The sequence below is a fragment of the Erythrolamprus reginae genome, chromosome Z, assembly GCF_031021105.1.
Source record: "Erythrolamprus reginae isolate rEryReg1 chromosome Z, rEryReg1.hap1, whole genome shotgun sequence".
NCBI classification, from domain to species: domain Eukaryota; kingdom Metazoa; phylum Chordata; class Lepidosauria; order Squamata; family Dipsadidae; genus Erythrolamprus; species Erythrolamprus reginae.
Genome location: NC_091963.1, coordinates 122,997,146 through 123,021,200, shown reverse-complemented (window position 1 = coordinate 123,021,200; position 24,055 = coordinate 122,997,146). Strand labels below are relative to the sequence as shown.

The 24,055-nt window shown below is 37.1% G+C and overlaps 2 protein-coding genes across 2 annotated transcripts; both read left to right on the top strand.

The window, feature by feature from the left end:
- The first annotated feature begins 1,595 nt into the window (after window positions 1–1,595).
- Window positions 1,596–2,507, top strand: LOC139153315 (olfactory receptor 14A16-like). The gene has a single exon (XM_070727066.1). It carries the CDS (start codon window positions 1,596–1,598, stop codon window positions 2,505–2,507), a length of 912 nt encoding a protein of 303 aa, XP_070583167.1.
- Window positions 2,508–17,548: 15,041 nt separating this feature from the next.
- LOC139153028 (olfactory receptor 14A16-like) lies at window positions 17,549–18,457 on the top strand. The gene has a single exon (XM_070726545.1). The coding sequence runs from the start codon at window positions 17,549–17,551 to the stop codon at window positions 18,455–18,457; it is 909 nt and encodes a 302-aa protein (XP_070582646.1).
- Window positions 18,458–24,055: the final 5,598 nt, after the last annotated feature.

Below are 24,055 nucleotides of genomic sequence, written 5' to 3'. Positions count from 1 at the left end.
TTCCTCTTTTTTGGTAGCATATTTGGTAGAAATTCAAATATGTCTCATGTGTTTTATCAAAAGTTTACAAGAGAATTTTGGCAAATAATTTCATGATACAATCTTCTGGTTTAATGAAATAAGTTATGCTAGTTTGGGAAGGAGACGAAAAGGAAAAAAGATTTAAAAGTATTTTGAAACAGAATATATTTTGGAGAGATTTCATTCTAAATGCTAAATAATGAATTAATTACATATCTGACATGTTGATATATTTTCAATAAAATAATTACAAAGAATAGAAAACAATTAGAAATTGCAGACATTTGGCCCAAACTTTCATGCATGAACTGATATCTCTGGACAGAAATAAAAGAAATGGATGATAAAGATTTCTAAATCTCCTTTTATTATTCAGTTTTAAAAGTTTAACTAGTATACTTGAAAATGTGCTTATATGGCATTCCACACTTAATAAAGAAATTCTGAGAAGTCAAAAGTTCATAGTTGCAATAGATGGCTTACACTAGATAAGACACAGGGTTTTTTTTCAAATCAAAGTATCACTATAATAATAATAATAATAATAATAATAATAATAATAATAATAATAATAATGGTTTATTTATAATGCCCTTTTAACATAACAGCATGTTAGCTTTTTATTATTTGACAAAGGGATTTATTCATTTATTCTGCTAAAGTTTGATTTTTTAAATTTTTTAAATTAAATTTAAAATATATTTTACAGTGAGATAATTGTGAATAATATCACCAAATGAATATTAAAATATACCAGTTATGTTATAAATAAAGTTGTATCTTTCTTTATTTAAGAATATATCATTAAACATATGTTTAAGAATCTAGAATTACAGCTGCTGAAGAAATTGAGGGGGGAAATTTCCATCTCTCTCTCTCTCTGTGTGAGTGTGTGTGTGTGTCTGTCTGTCTGTCTGTCTGTCTCTCTCTCAGTCTCTCTGTCCCTGTCCTGTCTGTCTGTATGTCCGTCCGTCCCTCTCTCTCTCTCTCTCGCTCTCTCACTCACTCTCTCTCTCTCACACACACACACACAGGCGGGGGGAGAGGGGGGAGAGAGGGAGAGAGATGATACAAGAAGAGAATTTTTGCTCACAAGATTTTCATGTAAAAATATAGCAAATTACAGTATTTATTATTTATTGGCTAGATTTACATTGCCTTTCTTCTGGAAGCTCAAAGCATGATCAAACATTCTCTAATTTTCCAACGCTAACCTGTTTGAGTAATTAGACATTACATTTGATCAAATTATCCCCAATAATTTTTCATTGATGAAAGTGAATCTTCTCCTAGGAATGCGTTTGATCACTACATGAAATAATAGACCTGGAAGGAGGAAAGAAGGGGAAAAATGAAATTCGTGCTTGGTCCTTTAGCACAGACAGACGTAAATTGACAAAAGCATGTTCTAGCATCTCCATTCTTTATCTATGTTTACCTTGTTGTGAACTTCTGTTCATCCTTTATATTTTATATTCTAATTACATATCAAAATACTATTTCCAAAATTGTATTCAATTTTATCTCCCTCCTCTGTTTCTTTGCAGTCAACCCAGCTTTGTCATAAATGAAGTATGAATAATGAAACTACAATGTCTTATTTTCTGCTCCTGGAATTATCAAAAAATCAGCATCCACAGCTTTTGTATTTCTTCTTCTTTGTGTTATATCTGGCAACTTTAACAACAAATCTTCTCATCATCTTTGCAGTTGCTTTAGACCATCGACTACACAGCCCCATGTACTTCTTTCTCATGAATTTGGCTCTGCAGGACCTGGGCATTGTTTCAGTCATTGTCCCCAAATTCATGTTAAATTGTCTCTTGGATACTAGACAGATCTCTTACATTGGATGTGCTGCTCAAGTCTTTCTCCTTTTGACCTTCGAAGCCTCTGATGTCTCCCTCCTGACAGTCATGGCATATGATCGATATGTTGCCATTTGCAATCCACTGCACTATGAGATGATGATGAATTGGAAAGCCTGCACTGAAATAATCATTCTGGTGTGGACTGCAGGTCTTCTCTGTGGAATCTTACATACAATTGGCACTTTTTCAATATTATTTTGTTCTAATGTTGTCAACCAGTTCTTCTGTGAAATTCCACAATTGATAAAACTATCCTGTTCTGGCTTCAATCTAGTTGAGGTTGGGATTGTTGTGGCCAACATCATTGCTGCACTAGGTTGTTTTAGTTTCATTTTCATATCTTATGCAGTGATCTTCAAGGCAGTATTGAGAATCCCTTCTAAACAAGGAAGGCAGAAAGCGTTATCCACTTGCATTCCCCACTTTATAGTGGTGTCTGTATTAGTATTAAGTGTATGCTTTGCCTATCTAAGACCTCCCTCTAACAATTCATTTAACTTGGATTTTGGATCAACAGTTGTATATTCCCTTCTTCCACCTCTCTTCAATCCAATCATCTATAGCATGAGAAATAAGAATATCAAACTTGTCCTCTCTCAATTGTGGAGATTCTGAAAAAAAAAATCTATCCTGATCACCATAGTTTTTCATTTTCCTGGCCTTTCTTTTACTTCTGAGTAAAGGAATATAGCAGAAAGAGATAGTTGAGATGAAGGAAATCCAACCTCTTAAACTTGGAAAATACTTGAGCTTCATAGGTTGCTTAGCAATCTTTTTGCATCTCTAATTACTGTCAATGCATTCTGTAGATGCTAAATGTGCATGTTTGACAACTCTGCTTTGACAACATTTTCAGAATGTGTTTATCACTGCCTCCTGGCTTGCTGAGTGAGAGAGAGAGAGGGGCCCAAAATCATTCACTTGGGTACATTTCTAAGGTTCAGTTGAAATCCATGAGTCCTGGTTTCTGATATCTCAACATAAAACAAATTTTCAGATCTTTACCTCAGACTATTATGTCTTTTCTGTAGAAGTGCTTTGGCAAAACACTAGAGATAGCTGGCATGGTAGAAAATATATTTATTTATATATTTATTTTTCTTTATTTATCAAAACACCTACAAGATAGCAGGTATTGGTATGAACATAAAAACAAACTCAAAGTAGGTGCAGGTAAATTGAGACAACAGGACAGTAAGACAGGGACGGTAGGCACAATGGTGCACTTATGTACTATCTCACATAACCTTTTCAAATTACAAGAAATGAAACAAGCAAGAAATTAAATTAGAGTACTGTAATTTATAATTCCAATAGAAGACCAAAAAAAGCTTTCAGAGTATGGGGGCTCGCAGCTGGCAACTAACTGCGGGTTACTCACAAATCCAATGGAGAGAAAAAACCTCGGACAAGAAACTTGATCTCTTTGGTGGGACAACCTGGATTTTCTCTTTGGTGAAGCAACCTAGATTAAATCCAGGATGACCCTTTTATTGAAAGCAAACAAAGAAATGCAAGCTTCTGTGATGCTACATTTCACATGGGTCTGTTACACCAATTCAAATTTAAGGGTACAAAATATAACCAATAAAAATCACACAACTTGTGCTACATTTCAGAGTGCTGATTCATGAGAAAAAGAAAGCGAGAGCGAGAGAAGGGCCCCATCAACCCACCTCATGATATATAATGTTGCACTTTTCTTAGGCTAGCAGCAAAGAAGGCAAGATAAGAGTGCTGGGAAGGAGAATGTTGCTAGAGAAACTGGGTCATCATACGTGTCATGCTCAAGGTCTATGCTTTTCGCACGCACATTCCAAGACACTAGTTCCCATGTTCCCACATCAGAGATCTTAGAACTTGAAACAAATTAGAAGAGATAAGTCATGTTCCTTGATCTAATATTTGGAGAAATGAAGGTAGATAGATCTACTACACAAAGGATGATATCTCATTGAAATGTGCTGGAGAAATTATAAATTTTATCCAAGCTATTGATACATTAAAAAATCACTTTACAGTTTTATGATATCCCTGCAAATGTCCTCACAATACTTTTAAAAATGTATAAAAATGGAAGATTTACTATATAATTTACTACTATATAATTTGGGATACAGTATAATTGTACCTGGGAAAGTGCTATATACTTATTGAAACACATAGCAACACGGGTAATTTCTTTCATGAGAGTGAGTGAGTGGCTTTCAGTTAAAGGGATATGAAATATTGTCCTATATTTATAATCTATTGAATTTTGCAGTCTTATTTTCTTGCCTTATTGGGGATATTTCTTGTCCACTTTGATGTTAAAGTTTAACCCTTTCCTCTGTTTTGCTCAATAAACTGTTTCAACCTTTAGAGATCTTTTTGTAGATGTTGTTTCTAATACATAAACCTCCTAATCCCACGTTTTGTAGCAAAAAGAAATGAACCCATACCTCTTTCAGAATCTTTCTATGTCTAGTTCCATCTGGAGATACCATATGGGCCCTTCACTTGATTAATGAAGCCAGAATTCCATGAAGGATAAAAATAAGCAAATATTAGATTTCTGAAAATCTGTTAATTAAGATTTTTCCTCATGCCTTTGCTGGGTTATTTAATTCTTGAAAAACTTAACCAAAGAAACTGCTTGGGATATTTTATTAACAGAGATACTGCCATATTTCAAACTAAATGATGATTAATGGTTTTATTGTGCAATAAACCACAATTTGCTGGATTGTCAAAGTAAGCTAAGTCATAAATCACAATTATAAAAGATATTAACTAAATAATTAATTATTTAGTTAATAATTAACTAAGTTATTAGTTAATTATAACTAGCCTATTAATGTTCAATAGCATACTATCATTCAAATCATACTTGAATACAAAGATTCAAATAATGAAACAATAATACTTAGCTGATTGTGTTATGCAACTAATAACTTCCAAATCACCATTATTTTAAGAAAGAAGTTTTAACAGAAAAGTAATTAGCATTGTTACTTCTGTACTAGGTTATTTTATGCATTCATGTTTGTATGTGATGGCATTATTGTCCAAAAAAAGAAAAAAATATCATTCCTTTATTTGAAGAATATTAGATGAGATATTGGATTATAGACTTCTGAATAAATCTGGTAATGTCATGGAAATCTCACTATGTAATTGTTAGGAGTTTGACCACATTTGATTGTAGACATTTCTGAAAAGGATATTCTGAGTACTAGACAAACATTTTTGCAACTATAGCAAAAAGTAAGATTGTGAGAGACGAGGAAAAAAGAGTTGGTGTTTGGTTGCAATGTTTCCTCAATATACATACAAGTACCAAAATGCAAACTATAACATATCTCTGTTTTCCTCCTCCTCCTGTCCCTTTCTTTTTCTTTCTAAGATCAAGTTGTAGCTTCCCACAACATATTTAATTTTATTGCCCACTTCTATATTTTTAGGTGCACCATTCATCTTTGTTATCAGTGAAACATGCAAACATGAACATAGTGTTTTATGTTCTCAAAACTCAACATGTTGGTTTTGTACTATTTCTTGCAATTGCAATAATAAATCTTATCATCATTTCTGCAGTAACTTTGGATAATTAATTGTACAACCCTATGAATTTCTTTCTGACAATTTGATTTTTTTCACAGATAAATTTTTTTCACAGATAAATGAAATCTGTCTTACTTTGTTTGTGTTATCAAATCATTCTTCAAATTCCTTCACAGCTCTTTATTTCCTTTTCATCTTTTGCCAAAGGTCAAGGTGCCCAAACAATTTTTCTTTTGGATATGGAACTATAGTGAATAAAGAGATTAATAAAGAGATGATATTAACTTTCATTATTAATCCATGAAAACTGATTTAATAGTATGAAATAAAAAGCATACGGAATCCAATCTGAGTTGGTTAACAGCACCAAAGGTTTATTCTACTAGAATTGGGCTCATGCTGGAGCTCATCCTCAGGGAACTTTACTCTCTCTCCAGAAATGTTACAATGGGCTGTTCAATGCATTATATTCATAGGATTCCTGGTTTTGTGTAGCTTTTAATTGTTACCTAGAATGTTGATGCCTCACTATTAAGTTGTTAGTTGGTTTTTTGTTTGTGCCACCTTGATTCCTTGGTTAACTATCAAGACCCTGGTTAACAACTTAAGGCTACACACTACCAAGAATCATATAAATGCAATGCCTACAACAGCTGAATGCACATATTCTAGACAGAGAAGTTCCCAGGCAATGGGCTTCAGCACAAGCCCAAATGCTTGGAAGAATAAAACATTGCTCCTGATGATCAACTCAAATTTGATTAGGCAACATTATCTTGGGATACATATATTTACCTTCTTTTCCAAAAAAAACCATGCATAAAACATGGCTAATTTCTGCATTACCCAACAGTTGGCTCTCTGCAGAGGCTCCCACCTTAAAGGCCAGTACTAGGGTTTTTATTAAAATCTGGCATGATGACTTCATGTTTTTCATTCTATGGTCATGAGATTACAAACCCTACCTTGACCAGGTAGCACATAAATCTGGGATGAGAATTGAAAGTCTGAGAAATTCTCAGATGAGAAAAGCTACACAACTAAGGCAAGATTTACACCCTATGCAGACACATGCGGGTGGGAAGAGAACTTTATTCAGCATGCAATAGTAAAAAGCAAATAGGTTAGCTCAGAATGGGCTATAAACTTTTAGTCTTTTTTAAATATGAAGGAGAAATCAAAACATATGGCTGAATTTCTCAAAATATAATGGTCTTCCGCATTGCCACTATACTTCCTAATAATCCTGCATGAAGGGAAAACCCATTATGTATGAAATAGTCTAAGTTTTGGTTTAGGAAGGTAAGTGTCTGCTGTTTAGGTTTTGTTTTAAGAAGACAAGAATCGGCTGCTCTTGTAGAAGGTACTGTTTACCCAACTTGTATCTGTTTAGGGCATATGATAAATCATATAAGGTACTATTCATCTTTAGGAGAAAGGAAACATGATGTAGGCTATATTTATGCAGGAATTGTGTGTATCTATGTGATAGGTATTAACCTGCTTTTTTGCTTCTATCTGGTGTCTCTTCTAAGTGGAAGAGTACCATGCTTTGCAAATCGTGTTTGGTATACCCAGAGAGAATAAACACTTCTGTTTTCTTGTCCAAATGGCTTGTGTGAACTTTTTCATCAAATTTCAGCACACAACTTGTGGGCTCTTCCAGGATTCCATCCTGTTGGCTGTCCAGGGAGGAGCGTCTTCAGGTGCACCTCCGCTGGGGGAAGCAAAGGAGGATCCCTGCAGCAGAAAGACTGGTGCTTTGGCCAGCAATGGAAGTCCAGAGGCAGAACAGCACTGGCAAGCATGGGGAAGCAAAGGGGGACCCTTGCAGCAGAATGACAGGTGCTTCAGCCAGCAACGGAAGTCTGGAGACGGAGCATCCCAGTGGTGCCCGCAAAGGGAGGAAGCAAAGGGAAATCCCTGCAGCAGAATGACAGACACCTCGGCCAGCAATAAAAGTCAGGAGTTGGAGCATCCCAGTAGTGTCAGCTCGGGTTCATAAGTGAAAAATTATTCATAAGAAGAGGTAAAAAAAACCTTAAACACCCGGTTCTTATCTCAAAAAGTTCATCAGTAGAGGCGTTCATAAGTAGAGGTACCACTGTATATTGATTCAAAATATGCTTTTAGAGTTGTACGCACTTTTGGGGAAATATGGAAGGAAAGGTGATATGTGACAAGTCAAGGGAAAAATGTAATACATTTTGAATTAATAAATTAAGTTTTGGAAGCCTTAAAAGAGCCACAAGAAATTGCTATAATTCATATGTGAGCACATCAAAAGGAGGAAGAAGAAGATAAAAAAGGAAACAGATTAGCAGATATAGAGGCTCAAGCAGTGGGCCAGGGAGAGGAGGAAGGAGTGTTTGTTCTGATTCCTCACGTATTAGATCCTGAAGGAGTTCTGCTATTTAGTGAAGCTGAACAGGAAAAATTAAAGCATATAGGAGGACAGGAGGGGAAGGATGGGAAATGATTCTTCCCTGGTAGAAGACAAGTATTGAACCAACTTTATCTTAAGAGAATAGTGGAAAGATTACATGAGGGGAGTCATTGTGGAACTCAAGGATTGATAGACACAGTATCAAAAAATATTGCCGGGATAAAAATATATACCACAACACAACAGGTGGTAAATAAATGTGTAATATGTCAAAGGGTAAACCAGAACTATATAAGACAATGACAACGAGGAGGTCAGAGATTCCACCCCCAGGGCAATAGATGGAGAGGTGGACATGTCCTTGGGAGGTAAAACCCACAGCCACTCCATCTTGTCAGGATTGAGTTTGAGCCTGTTAGCACCCATCCAGACCCTAGCAGCATCCAGACACTGGCACATCACTTCTACTGCTTCACCAAGTAGACACTGAGTGGAGATATATAACTGGGTGTCATCAGCAATTGATGACAACTCACCCCATGCCCTTGGAAGATCTCACCCAGCAGTTTCATGTAAATATTAAACATCAGGGGGAGAGGACCAACCCTACAAGGGAAGGACTTGGAGTCTACCTCTGACCTCTCCCTAACACTGATGCAACTGACTGGAGAAGTAGGAGGAGATCCACCCTAGGATGGTGCCTCCCACTCCTAACCCCTCCAGTTGGCACAGAAGGATACCACAGTTGATGGTATCAAAAGCTACTGAAAGGTCAAGGAACACCAGGATAGGGGATAAATCCCCATCCCGGACCCCCAGAGATCATCCATCAGCATGACCACAGCAGTTTCCATGCTGTAGCCTGACGTGAATCAAGACTGTTGAGGGCTTAGATAATTGGCTTCATTCAAGGACCACTGGAGCTGGAGCAACATCTCCTTCTCAACAACCTTCTCCATAAAGGGAAGATTGGAGACAGGACAATAGTTGTTTAATACAGCTGGATCCAGGGAAAGCTTCTTCGGGGGGGATGCACAAGTGCCTCCTTGTAGGGAGCCAGGAAATGCATCCCCCCTGAAGAAGTGTTCGGTCAGATTTGGATTTACTTCTCATCCAATGCTTCTCTAGACACCTCTTCTTGCATTTCATCCCCTAGACTTCCTCAGTAAACCAAGAAGATCTCCTGGATCTACTGCCACAGAGAAGTCGCAAAGGTGCGATTCGGTCTAGAGCCTCTGCCGCAACCGTATTCCAGGCTGCAGCAAGAGACTCTGCCAAACTGTGTACAAGGAAATCCGGCAAAACCCCAAATGCTGTCTGAAATCCCTCTGGGAACGGAATGGAATGGAACAGAATAGAATAGAATAGAATAGAATAGAATAGAACTCCCTGTATTGCATCCTTTATTATTGCCAAAGCATTTTATGGATACTAAATATGAATGTTTGATAGCTCTGGAATTCCACAGGCTGACAATTCCTGATGTTTAGTGAAGTGAAGGTCAGGGTTTAATGTGAATGAGGAAAATTATGGAAATCTGGAGGAGATTTAAATGCTGCTGCCTATTTTTCCCTATGATTTCATGTAAAAAATATCATGTAATCCTGGCCCATAATAAAAATAGTTAAAGTTTCAACTTTTCCCAAAGAACATGGGTTCCTATAACCCCAACTGAAACAGTCATTTTCTCACAAACTTTGATCATTTGTGTATTTCAGTAAACTTCACCTCCTGGCAACTGCCTGGACAAGGTTTTAGATTTATTTTGTAATCCTTGCAAAAAAAACCACCTTTAGTTAAAGATACTAAATATGAGGCTGAATATATACATTTAAAAACACTACAATATACAATATGCAACAAAGAAGAAAAGAAAGAAAGGAAAAGGGGAAAGGATGGAGAGAAGAAAGGGAAAGATAAATGGACAAATGAATAATTCACACTTACAAATAGTGTGTTAGAAAAGATCATCTTTTAGGTAGCACATAAATAGTTTTTCCTCATTTATGTTGTCACTGTTTGAAATTTAAAGCTCAGTTTATTCCAGATATGCTTAGGTGTGTGTAAGAGTCTGTGCCACTATTTCATTTTTTTTTAAAGGAAAGGGAACATCTATGTTGACTATCCAGTTGACTTTCGTTGGTATGCAACCTAGAGTTAAGATTTCTAAATTGGATGCATTCTATCATTTTTTCTGGTTCTTCATGTTGCTGTTGTTTTTATTGTTATCTTCCTGATTTCTGGTTCTTCATGTTGTTGTTTCTATTTTTATTCTTTTTATTTGTTTATCTATTTTAATTTAATGGACTCCCGGTTTTGACACCAAACTGGTCCTGGGCAGCCTTTGGTTTCTCTGGGCCTGCTTTCGCTTTTTGTGGCTTTTTTTGTGGCTCTAGGGTAATCGTTGACCTGTAGAGCCAGTGATTTGTAAAGGGACACCCCAGGGCACCCAAGGGAGGTCAGCAGACCCACCAGATAGTGGGGGAAATCCTTAAATTGCTAAGAAATCAGCTTTTTTGCTGATCTGGAGATGTGGTGATCTGACTTTATCAAAGGAAGTAAGGAGAAGGTGATTGAGACAGATTGGGACTGTTATAGTAGAAATATTAATTTGGGACCGATCAATGGTGAACCCTGCTGTTGCACTTTGGCTGAGAGTAAGTGATTGTGCCAGATCATTGGAGAAACAGCAGCTGCATTGGTGGCTGATGGCAGCAGAGAACTAATGGAAACAGGCAGAATAAGTGGATACTATTGTTTCTAAGGTGATTATTGTATCGAGCTGAAACTCCACTGTACTCAGATCGAAAGGACACAGTGACAGAGTTGGAATAAACATCTGATGGCAACAGATAAGTGAGTCTTCGCATGTGTAGATGGTGGGCAGAAGTAATTCAGTCAGATTAAACACAGTGGATTGAATTAGTGACATAGCAGAAAAACCAGAGGACCCTTCTCTATTTAACTTAATTTCTTAGAACGGACTAGAGAAAGATAAAAGATTGACTGATGCAGCTTTGACTTATTGACTTAGAATCCCTGATTTATTGATCTATTTGGTCTTTGTGGCTCTTTCCCAGTGACTTGTATATAACAGAAGGGAAGAGAAAACAACAACAACAACAACAACAACAACAAGGAACTTCTCTAAGTTGTGCTTGGGGTCTAAGTACTCTTTATTGATTAAGTACTCTTTATTGATCATTGATTACTGCTTGTGGATAGCTTTAACATAAATCTGAATTATCTTTCTTCTTTTAATACTGTTTTCCCTATACTTTTTTCTTTTTCCTCTTGTTCTTCTAAAAACCTTTGTAAGTACATCAGAAGCAGGAACGCAACCAGAAAAACAGTTGGGCCACTCGATGACAATGGTCAGAAGGGAATAATCAGAAAAGACAAGGAGATTGCTGAGAGGCTAAACAAATTCTTTGCCTCTGTTTTCACTGACAAGGATAGAGAGCATTTTCCTGCCACTGAATTAGTTTTCTCAGGGAGGGAATTAAAAGAATTAAACCAGATATAAATAAACAGGGAAAATGTTCTTGCATGCCTTTCTAAACTAAATATCTCCGGGACCGCCTTCTGCTGCACGAATCCCAGCGACCAGTTAAGTCCCACAGAGTTGGCCTTTTCCGGGTCCCGTCAACTAAACAATGTCGTTTGGCGGGACCCAGGGGAAGAGCCTTCTCTGTGGTCGCCCCAACCCTCTGGAACCAACTCCCCCCAGAGATCAGAATTGCCCCCACCCTCCTTGCCTTTCGTAAGCTCCTTAAAACCCACCTCTGTCGCCAGGCATGGGGGAACTGAGATATTTTCTTCCCCCTAGGCCTATGCAATTTATGCATGGTATGTTTGTGTGTATGTTTGGTTTTTAAATTAGGGTTTTAAAAATTATTTTAAATATTAGATTTGTTATATGTTGTTTCACTATTGTTGTTAGCCGCCCCAAGTCTAGGGATAGGGGTGGCATACATACAAACAAATAGATAGATAGATAGATAGATAGATAGATAGATAGATAGATAGATAGATAGATAAATAAATAAATGTCAACAAATCACCAGGTCCAGATGGCATCCACCCTAGAGTTCTCAATGAACTTAAGTTTGAAATTGCTGAACTTCTAACTAAAATATATAATCTTTCTCTAAGATCAGGCACTGTGCCTGAGGATTGGAGGGAGGAAATATAACCCCGATCATCAAGAAAGGATCCCGAGATGATCCAGAAAATTGTAGACCAGTCAGTTTAACCTCAGTTCCAGGTAAAGTGATGGAAATCATTATTAAAGATTAAATTACTGGGCACATAGAAAAACAGTCTTTGCTGAAAGAAAATCAACATGGTTTCTGCAAATGCAAATCATGTCTTACTAACTTGTTAGAATTCTTTGAGGGTGTAAATAAACACATAGATAAAGGGGACCCAGTTGATATTGTATATATTGACTTTCAAAAGGCTTTTGACAAAGTCCCTCACCAAAGGCTCCTAAAAAAGCTCCTCAGCCATGGAATTACAGGACAGGTCTTGTCCTGGGTTGGTAACTGGCTAAATTGTAGGAAGCAAAGGGTGGCAATCAATGGACAATTCTCTGGATAGAAAAAAGTGAGAAGTGGTGTACCCCAGGTTCAGCTTTGGGACCTTTACTTTTTAATTTATTCATTAATGATGTGGATGTAGAAGTAAATAGTGAGGTTGCATAGTTTGCTGACAATACTAAATTGTTTTGGGTAAAGTGAAATTGATTGTCAGGAGCTCCAGAAGGATCTCTCAAAATTGAGTGAGTGGGCAACAAAGTGGCAAATGCATTTTAATCTAAACAAATGTAAAGTTATACATATCAGGGCAAAGAACCCCAATTATACCTACCAACTAGTGACGGGCAAACCAAACCCACACAATTCGGGTCCGTACCAAATTTTACAAAATGAGGTTGATATAGCATGGCTTCCAGCTGTACGGATTCAGTTCCAGTGATCTTAGAAGCTGATGTCTTGGAAGAATTTGAACAATTAAAGATAAATAAGGCAATGGATCCAGATGGCATCCACCCCAGAACTCAGATTTGTCATTGCTGCCCCCCTGACTGATTTATTTAACCAATCCCTGTTAACAAGAGATGTTCCTGAGGATTGGAGAAAGGCCAGTGTTGTGCCTATCCACAAGAAGGGGAGTAGAGAAGAAGCTGGTAACTACAGGCCAGTTAGCTTGACATAAGTTGTAGTTAAAATGATGGAGACTCTACTCAAAAAGAGGATAAATCAGCACCTAAAAAAATAATGTATTGGACCCAAATCAGCATGGCTTTACTGAAAGAAAATCATGTCAGACTAATCTCATTGATTTCTTTGACTATGTCACAAAGGTGTTGGATGAAGGTGGTGCCATGGATATTGCCTATCTGGACTTCAGCAAAGCCTTTGATATGGTTCCACATAAAGAGCTGATGGATAAATTAGTGAAGATTGGACTTAATCCCTGGATAGTTCAGTGGATTTGCAGCTGGCTGAAGAGTTGTTGTTATTGTTAATTATTAGTTAGTTATTATTATTAGTTATTGTTAACTCTGAGCAGAGACAGGTTACAAGTGGTGTGCCACAAGGGTCTGTTCTGGGTCCTATTCTTTTTAATATGTTTGTGAGTGACATAGGGAAAATTTGGTAGGGAAGGTTTGCCTATTTGCCGATGACACTAAAGTATGCAATAGGGTTAATATTCCTGGAGGCGTCTGTAATGTGGTAAATGATTTAGCTTTACTAGATAAATGGTCAAAGCAATGGAAACTGCAGTTTAATGTTTCCAAATGTAAAATAATGCACTTGGGGAAAAGGAATCCTCAATCTGAGTATTGTATTGGCAGTTCTGTGTTAGCAAAAACTTCAGAAGAGAAGGATTTAGGGGTAGTGATTTCTGACAGCCTCAAAATGGGTGAACAGTGCGGTCAGGCGGTAGGGAAAGCAAGTAGGATGCTTGGCTGCATAGTCAGAGGTATAACAAGCAGTAAGAGGGAGATTTTTATCCTGCTGTATAGAGTGCTGGTGAGACCACATTTGGAATACTGTGTTCCGTTCAGGAGACCTTACCTACAAAAAGATATTGACAAAATTGAATGGGTCCAAAGACGGGCTACAAGAATAGTGGAGGGTCTGAAGCATAAAACCTATCAGGAAAGACTTAATGAACTCAATCTGTATAGTCTGGAGGACAGAAGGAAAAGAGGGGGACATGATCAAACAATTTTAGGGTTAGATAAGGTTCAGGAAGGAAGTATTTTTAATAGGAAAGTGAACACAAGAACAAGGGGACACAATCTGAAGTTAGTTGGGGGAAAGATTAAAAGCAACATGAGAGAATATTATTTTACTGAAAGAGTAGTAGATCCTTGGAACAAACTTCCAGCAGACGTGGTTGGTAAATCCACAGTAACTAAATTTAAACATGCCTGGGATAAACATATATCCATCCTAAGATAATATACAAGAAATAGTATAAGGGCAGACTAGATGGACCATGAGGTCTTTTTCTGCCATCAGTCTTCTATGTTTCTATGTTTCTATAAAATACAAAACAATAAAAAGAAGTCAAATATAAAACTAAGTTATAAAACCATTAATTAAAAAAACTAATAAACATGATAAACTAACCCAACATGCATACTAAACATTCATCCAATTTGGCCATAGTTGTTATTGGTACATGGCCCCCAGGCCTGTCAGCAAAGCCAGGTCTTTGTGGCCTTACGGAAAGTCAATAAGGTGGGAGCAGTATGGACATTGGGGGGAGGGAGTTATTTTTTGCTCATGAAGATGTGCAAAACATTGGTTTTTGGCATGGCATGAGATGAAGTGAATTGGTGGCAAGGTAAGTAAGAACCCACCATTGTCATTGCCTACATATTATAATACCGTAGCTTTCCTTTCTATTAACTTAGAAGAGAATAAAAATATTGTACTTTTTATTACATGCAGTGTCCTTCCAGTAGGATGTTCTGCATTTTCCAGTTATGACTTTTATTTGTTCAACCAACCAAAGCTACTGAATTGCCTGAATTGCATAGAGACAGTTAGTAATCCTACCAATTTAGAGATATTTAAAAGATATTGAAATATGATAAAGGATGCTGAAAAATACTGAAAATTGCTTCTTGATGTTCTTCTGGTGAAGTGGTCAAGTGGGAAGGCGAGATCAATTTTGCAACTATCAATTATCAGCAAAGAATAGAATAGAATAGAATAGAATTTTTATATCTTAAATATCATGCAATGTTCTACCATATTTCCAATATCTAATTTTTCTATAAACAACAATAAAACCATGGGTGAAATACTCCTGGTTCACCTGGTTTGGGCAAGTTGATAGTGGCCAGTTCAGAGAATAGTAATAATTAGAATAGAATAGAATAGAATTCTCTATTGGCCAAGTGTGATTGGATACACAACAAATTTTTCTTTGGTGCATATGCTCTCAATATACATAAAAGAAAATATACATTTGTCAAGGATCATGAGATATAGCTATGGTATTCTTAATGACCAATTCTGCTAATAAGCACATATAACTCAGTTTTATTTTTGTGTACAAATCTCTTGAGGGAAACAAAAGAAAGACTAATATAAATCAAAACAGAAATCTCTACAACTGCAGATAACGAGAGAGCATTTACTTAGTGGTAAGATATCTAACTCTTAAAAGCATGGAATATACCATCTATATAGAGACAATTTTTTAGTTATTTTGAATGTTTAAGAAAAAAGGGTATTTCCATCTTTTCTGGTGCAAATTGTTATTACAATATATCTTATGTGTTATATTTCAGGGTTGGTTTTACAACTTTCTGCTGGAGGAGAATTTAAGTTAATAATTTTATAAGATACTGTAGTTTTCTGATATAATGTTTAATAAGAAGTTAAACGATTTGCAGGAAGAGAACAAAGGTTAATTTATGGTCTGTTTTTCAGAAATTGAAACTCAGTATATCTAAAGATATAGAATTCCATTTGAAAAGAATTTTGTGTAGGCTTTAAATATTGAATTAACTACATATTTAACATCGGTACCTTTTCCACATAATTATAAACATTTAAAAACAATTTACAGAATTTACAGAAATTTGGACCAAATCATCATGCATGAACTGATCACTAATAGGTGAATTAGCAAAAGCAAAATTGTCTGATAATATATCTGTATATGAAAAAACCTCTTTTTATTTCTCTGTTTTAAGTTAAATAATATTGTTAAAAATGTACTTGCATAGCATTTGACATTGTTGAAAAAAATGCTGAGATTTTCTTTCTAAACTCTATTACAAATATTGGTTTCTATTGGATGGGATATTGCCTTTTCAAACTGAATTTTCATTAGCTTATGATTTTATGCTAATATTTTAGCATAATATCTGGTAGGAAAATTGAAAAAAACAACCATTGCCAATCCACTTACATAAATACAGTGATATGTTGTCTTATGGACTTAATTGACGAGGTTCGTAAGATGAAAAGTTCATAAGATGAAACAATGTTTCCCATAGGAATCAATGGAAAAGCGATTAATGCATGCAAGCCCAAAATTCACCACTTTTGCAAGCCGAAACGCCCCACCTCCAGACTTCCGTGTTTTTGCGATACTGCAGAGGAATCATAGAAACATAGAAACATAGAAGACTGATGGCAGAAAAAGACCTCATGGTCCATCTAGTCTGCCCTTATACTATTTCCTGTATTTTATCGTACAATGGATATATGTTTATCCCAGGCATGTTTAAATTCAGTTACTGTGGATTTACCACAGTAATCCCAGCAGGGGAATCCCAGCATCGCAAAAATGGGTGCTTTACTGGCAACGGAAGGCCCGGAGGTGAGGTTTCCCAATGAGGGGAGCCTTTGCCTGGAAACGGAAGTCCGGAGGTGGAGCATCCCAGCGGCAGCGGTGGGTTCATAAGGTGAAAATAGTTTGGAAGAAGAGGCAAAAAAATCTTAAACCCCAGGTTCGTATCTCAAAAAGTTTGTATGATGAGGGGTTCGTAAGACAAGGTATCACTGTACATATAGAGAAATTATAAAAGTAAAAATATTTGCTCTCCATATTTCCAAATAGCAGACAGAGCTAATTATTTTTATATTTATTGGCTAATCCATTTCTTCTGGAAGCACAAAGCACCATACATAGGATTGTCCAATTTTCAACCCTACCACAATTCTGTAGGAGTGCAGATAAGTTATCTTCTATTTATATATTAGTTTAAAAGGTTTTTATGCTATTATTTTAGCCTAATATCTGTATAGAAATTGAAATAAAAGTATTGCCATCACTTACATAAACACACACAGAGATATTATACAAAAAGAAAATATGTGTTCTCAAGATTTCCCAGTCAGAGATATAGTAAAATGTTTTTATATTTATTGGGTAGATTTACATTCCCCTTTAACTAGAAGCACAAAGCATCATACATTGGAATTCTCCTGTAGAATTGTGTGGTTGATAGTTGATTCTTTAGTATGGATGTTAATAAATGACAAGTGTGTGCTCTAATATCCCCATCCTATAACTCTGTCTTTACATGATCTAACTTCCCCCACTCCCCGGTTCATTCGGTCCATGCTTTACATTTCTTGATGTATTTTTTTGCCATCACATATCACAATGCCACCTCCAAAATTCATCTAACTGAATTTTCTCCCTTCTTTCCTTGCAGTTATGCTGACTTGGTCATAAATAAAACATGGAGAACCAAACGACAGTGCCTCACTTTCTGCTTCTGGAATTCTCAAAAAATCGGCATCTGCAGCTTTTGCATTTCTTTTTCTTCTTTGTGTTATATCTGGCAACTGTAACAACAAACCTTCTAATCATCTCTGCAATTGCTTTAGACCATCGACTACACAGCCCCATGTATTTATTTCTCATGAATTTAGCTCTGCAGGACTTGGGCATTGTTTCAGTCATTGTGCCCAAATCCATGATAAATTCTCTCATGGACACTAGACACATCTCTTACTTTGGTTGTGTTACTCAATACTTTTTCTTTCTCTGCTTTGAAGGTTCTGATTTATCCCTCCTGACAGTTATGGCATATGATCGGTATGTTGCCATTTGCCATCCATTGCACTATGAAATGGTGATGAATTGGAAATACTGTACTGAAATAATAATTTTGGTGTGGGTTACAGGTCTCTTCTGGGGAATGTTGAATGCCACCAGCACCTTTTCCATCCCTTTTTGTTCTAATGTTGTCAACCAATTCTTTTGTGAACTGCCACATTTGCTAAAACTATCCTGTTCTGGCATAAATCTAACTGAGGTTGGAATTCTTGTGGCCGGTGTCATTACTGCAGTAGGTTGTTTTACTTTTATAGTTGTATCTTATGCAGTGATCTTCAAGACAGTGTTAAGAATCCCTTCTAAAAATGGCAGGCAAAAAGCTTTATCCACTTGCATTCCCCATCTTACAGTAGTGTCTATGTTAATATCAAGTGGATGCATTGCCAATCTGAGACCTACTTCTAATACTCCATCTTATTTAGATTTTGGATTGACTGTTCTGTATGCCCTCCTTCCATCCCTGTTCAATCCAATCATCTATAGCATGAGAAATAAGAATATAAAATCTGTCCTTTCTAAACTGTGGTGATTGTGACAATTTTTAAATGTTGTTTATATTCTATTCACTGCATTTTTTTTTACATGAAAATATGGTAGAAAGGGATGGTTGGGATGGAGGCAAGCTTATCCAATGTCCTGCACTTCTAATTATTGTTAATATATTTTACAGATGCTAAATAAGGATATTTGGCAACTGTAGCATTCTACACACTGACAATTCTTTTTGTTAAATAAAGTCAGTATCACAGTGTAATGCAATTGGGGATAACAACTGAAATGCAGAGGAGGTTTACATGTGTTTTATTTTTCATACTGTTTTCCTATATGAAACAGCTTCCCTCTAATGTTAGTTCCTCTAATGCTTTAAGAAGACTCCTGCTTGAACAGGAGGTTGGCCTATATCAAATTAACAGAGTTGGAAGGAACCTTATTGGTCATCTAGTTCAATACCTGCAGAATCAGGAGACCCTACATCTGCCTTTACTTAGGATTGAACTCACAACCTCTTGTTTGTGAAGCAAGAGCTCCACCTCTAGCCACAGCAGCTAGGGCACTAGAACACCTCCAAGTTCCCTTCCACATATTTTCGGATTGATTGATTAATCCATAATACGGCTAGCTAAACATTCAGAGTTTACAAAATAATCCTATTTTTAACATTTCCCTCCTAAAATTGTCATTTATCATAAACATTGATACTCTGCTTCTTTCAGGCAGCCTCAAGTCCTGGCAACTGCTTGGTTAAGTTCCTATATTTTTTTTGGCAACATTTTTTTTGGAAGAGGTTTGTCATTACCTCCTTTCAAGGTCTGAGAGAAAGGGACTGGATACAGGCATACAAGGTATACAGCTGGATACATTCCTAAAATGGAATAGAAGTCTCAGTCCTCTGGTGTTTAGCCTGATACCTTGACTTCTTCCTTTCCCTTTATCTGTGGATAGAATAGAATAGAATAGAATTTTTATTGGCCAAGTGTGATTGGACACACAAGGAATTTGTCTTGGTGCATATGCTCTCAGCGTACATAAAATAAAATATACATTTGTCAAGAATCATGTGGTACAACACTTAATGATTGTCATAGGGGTCAAATAAGCAACGAAGAAGCAATATTAATAAAAATCTTAGGATATAAGCAACAAGTTACAGTCATACAGTCAACATGGGAGGAAATGGGTGAAAGAAATGATGAGAAAAACTAGTAGAATAGAAGTGCAGATTTAGTAGAAAGTCTGACAGTGTTGAGGGAATTATTTGTTTAGTAGAGTGATGGTGTTCGGAAAAAAGCTGTTCTTGTGTCTAGTTGTCTTGGTGTGCAGTGCTCTGTAGTGCTGTTTTGAGGGTAGGAGTGGAAACAATTTGTGTCCAGGATGTGAGGGGTCAGTAAATATTTTCCCCGCCCTCTTTTTGACTCCTGCAGTGTACAGGTCCCCAATGGAAGCAGGTTGGCAGCAATCGTTTTTTCTGCAGTTCTGATTATCCTCTGAAGTCTCTGTCGATCCTGTTGGGTTGCAGCACCAAACCACACACTTATAGAGGTGCAGATGACAGACTCAATGATTCCTCTGTAGAACTGTATCAGCAGCTCCTTGGGCAATTTGAGCTTCCTGAGCTGGCACAGAAAGAACATTCTTTGTTGTGCTTTTTTGATGATATTTCTTGTTTACCTTATACTTATTGCTAACATTATGATTTTGCTCTGCTTTGCTGAATAAACTTAACTTTATGGGGAGTTTTCTCGTTGTGTGTGGTTGTTTCATTCTAATCCATAAACCTCATGCATATCTGAGATCTCTTCTAGCAGCCCATCCTATTTAGTTTTATCTATATATACTGGGTATATTCCATTCATTCATCCCATTTCAATCCATCTACAACACAAGAAGTAAGAATATGAACTATACTCTACAAAAAGTGCTATTTGGGTGCATGAATCCTTGCTTTTAATTCCCTTCCTGTTTGTCCCAGCAAAATTGCAATTCTTTTGTATTCTAAATTACTGTTGTTTTCCTTCTCTATTTTGTCTTTGACTTTAGATAGATCTTTTCTGAATGTAATTGTGGATTTGTGAGCTATCATATTTCCTAGAAGTTACAGTATTCTGGCAGCCAATCTGGATGTTCCTTTGATATATCTCAGAGCTTGTCTTTGTGTTGTGGTTGGTTGTGTATTTTATTGAGGTTTGGATGACAAAATCATATTATGACATTTTCCTCCACAATGTCTATCCCAAACATTTCATAACATCATTCTTGTCAACCAAATCCATCCAAGCATATTGATCGAGATGAAGTATGTGAATATGTAATAAGCCAAACCATTTGAACAACCAATCAACAAGAGAACCAATCAGTTACTCAGAAATTAAATATAGCTTCAAACAAGCAATGATTCAAACAACCAATTGGCACAAAAGACATTTATAAGCCAAAGAGAATAGGATAAGAAAATTCTGCTTCTGATGTTACCTGGTCTGGTAACAAAATAGCACTTATATATGACTTCACAGTGCTTTACAGTCCCGCCTAAACAGTTTATAGATTCAGCACATTGCCCCCAACAATCTGGGTCCTCATTTTACCCACCTTGGAAGAATGGAAGTCTGAGTCAACCTTGAGCGTAGTGAGATTTGAACTGCCAAATTACACTCAACCAACAGTCAGCAGAAATAGTCAGCAGTACTGCATTCTAACCACAGCGCCACCACAGCTCTTTGTTGTTCAGAAATGTTCAAAAACTAAATTGAAACAATCTTGGAGAACTACCATTGCTGGGTGGTCATGTGGCTGGGTGGTCATGTGACTGGGGTGTGTTTGGCCAACTTGACATCACTCACATCAAGGGTTAGGGCTAGATTGCCTGGCCTCTCCTCACCTCAAAGGCCTCAACAAGATACAGTTTCCCTGTCTATTTACTACTACTGAACATCTAAAATATACTACTTAATCCTATGTATATATGCCATACATGTTCATACATACTAAACAGAGGCACAGGAAAAATATACATACCTCCCAGAGGCCCATTAGATTGCACAGGATCAGCCTCTTCCAGGTCCTGTTGACTAAACAGTGTAGATTGGCAGAACTGCAGGGGAGAGCCTTTTCTGTTGCTGCCCCGGCTTTAATGGAACCAACTTCCCCCTGATGTTCGCACTGCTCCTACTCCACTGGCTTTTTGAAAAGCTGTTAAAACCTGGCTTTGTCGACAGGCCTGGGGGCTGTGAAGATAATATTAGATGTGCCCAAATTATGTTTGTTTGGTATGTATGTTGTTAGATTGATTGGGGTTTTTAATGGGTTGTTAGGGTTATAGAATAGAATAGAATAGAATTTTTATTGGCCAAGTGTGATTGGATACACAAGGAATTTGTCTTGGTGCATATGCTCTCAACGTACATAAAATATACATTTGTCAAGAATCATGTGGTACAACACTTAATGATTGTCATAGGGCTTAGGGTTATGGGGTTTTATTTATTATTGTTGTTTCAAATTCTTTATTATTGTATTGTTTTTTATTGTTATAAGCCACTCCTATTACCAGGGGATTGGGCGGCATAGAAGACAAATAAATTAAATTAATTAAAAAGAGAGAAAGAGAGAGATGGAGGAAGGGAGGGAGAGGGAAAGGGAGAGAGACACTCTTTTAAAACTACACATTCAACCTCATTTACTGCATTTGGAAAAACATACCCAGAGACAACTTTCCGTCACACATTTAGCCATAACCTCTGTACATTAGAACATTACATATGCCTTCCCTAGCATGCACTTCACTGTTAGAGCCAGGAAATGTCATATATTGACTAAAATGTGGCTCTTAATAATACTCTTTCTCAGAAACCAAAATGTTGGGCTCAATTGTGGTCATATGTCAAGGACTATTTCTGCCTTCCTCTGCATGGCAACCTTATCCTAGGAAACTCATGCTCCTTTCTAGCAATTTTCCTCTCTGTTAGCAGCACCAAAATAATCCAGACAATGTAAGGTTTCTTGCTGTAACAGGGGGTTGGACTAGATGATCCCTGAGATATTTTCCAGCCTAAATTGCTAACTTTGAAGCCACGTCTAGTGGCAGAGTTTTTAGTGCTCCTTTCCTCTTCCTCCTATCTCACTCTCTTCTCTCCCTTCCTCCCCTCCTCTCCTTTTTCTTTCTTTTTGTTTTTCCTTCTCTTTCTTTCTTTCTTTCTTTCTTTCTTTCTTTCTCTTTCTTTCTTTTACTCTTTTTTATGTTTCTTTACCTTTTTTCTTTGCCTCTCTTTCTCTCCCTCTCTTTTTCGTTTTCTCTTTTTATTTCTCTCTCTTTCTCCCTCTCTCCCTTCCTGTGAAGAACCTCAGAAGGTTTTTGGTAGAAAGAAAAGCCAGATGTTTTGAAACTGAGAACATGGTCAGTGACAATCTGACATTCTTAGAGCTCCACTGTTTATTAGCTTAGTCTAAGGATAGTTTAGCAGCCACTTTCAATAAACTCTCAACTCAAACTCTGGGCATATGAGAATTCCAAACAGTGATGATGAAGCCAAAAAACAAATGGCAACTACATACTCTGTGCCAGAATATCTTTAAAAAGATGGTGCTCATGGAAAGTCACCAACCAATTCAATAACATTATTGTGATGTCACCAGTGGGCCACTACTGGTTTTGGTGAACTGTTCCAAACCGGAAGGAACCCACCACCGTTCAGATAGGGAGAATGCTATGTGAAAATGCTTTCATATGCCCCTCCTACATTTATTTCTTCTTTGGCCAGATACTCTAATCATTCTGTTCATGCTTTACATTTCTTTTTGTTTATCAATATGCCACTTTCCTGCAGCTTTTTCTTAAATGACATATGGAGAATCAAACCATGCTGTCTTACTTTTTCTTCCTGGAATTCTCAAAAGATCAGCATCTACAGCTTTCGTATTTCTTGTTCTTTGTATCAGATCTTCTCATTGTCTCTGCAGTAGTTCTGACCATCAATTTCACAGCCCTATGTACTTTTTTTCTCATGAATTTAGCTCTGTACAACTTGAGCATTATTTCAGTCATTGTCCTCAATTCAATAATAAATTATCTCATAGGCACAAGACAAATCTTAGTTTGGTTGTGTTGCTCAAATCTTTCCTTTGGTTATTAGATCAGTGGGTCAAGACTGATGGGGAACAGAAGCAGACTCATAGATGAACAGCAAACCTTTATTTCAGCACCACAGCAACAGAATAGAGAACAAGCAGCTTGACAGTTCCTTTTATACCAGAGCTGTCAAACTATGAACCAATAATGGGACTCCGTTTTCATGCTAGCCAGCTGCTTGTATCATAGAAAATCAGGCTCAACTTGCATAACCATGATGACTTAACACTCTTTCTCTCCCCCCCAGATGGAATATGCATAGTAAGATATGTGGATGGCCATTGACTCTATCCAAAGTGCCTCAGTTGAGGATTGGCTGCCAAAGAAGGAGTAGCTGGAGAGCTGTTCATTAGAATCACTGGTGAATGGACTGCTGCCATATTAGGAGGCCCATGCAGTGCTGGAGAGGCTCCAACTTCAGGTAAGGCAGACAGCAGTAGTTTGACAGGAGAAGGTGGGTAGACAGTGGTGGGTTAACCCCTGGAGCAGGAGAGGGGCATTGTC

What these genes read in the sequence shown, in the direction of transcription:
- LOC139153028 (XM_070726545.1), top strand. Translation starts at nt 17,549, where the DNA reads ATGGAGAACCAAACGACAGTGCCTCACTTTCTGCTTCTGGAATTCTCA.
- LOC139153315 (XM_070727066.1), top strand. Translation starts at nt 1,596, where the DNA reads ATGAATAATGAAACTACAATGTCTTATTTTCTGCTCCTGGAATTATCA.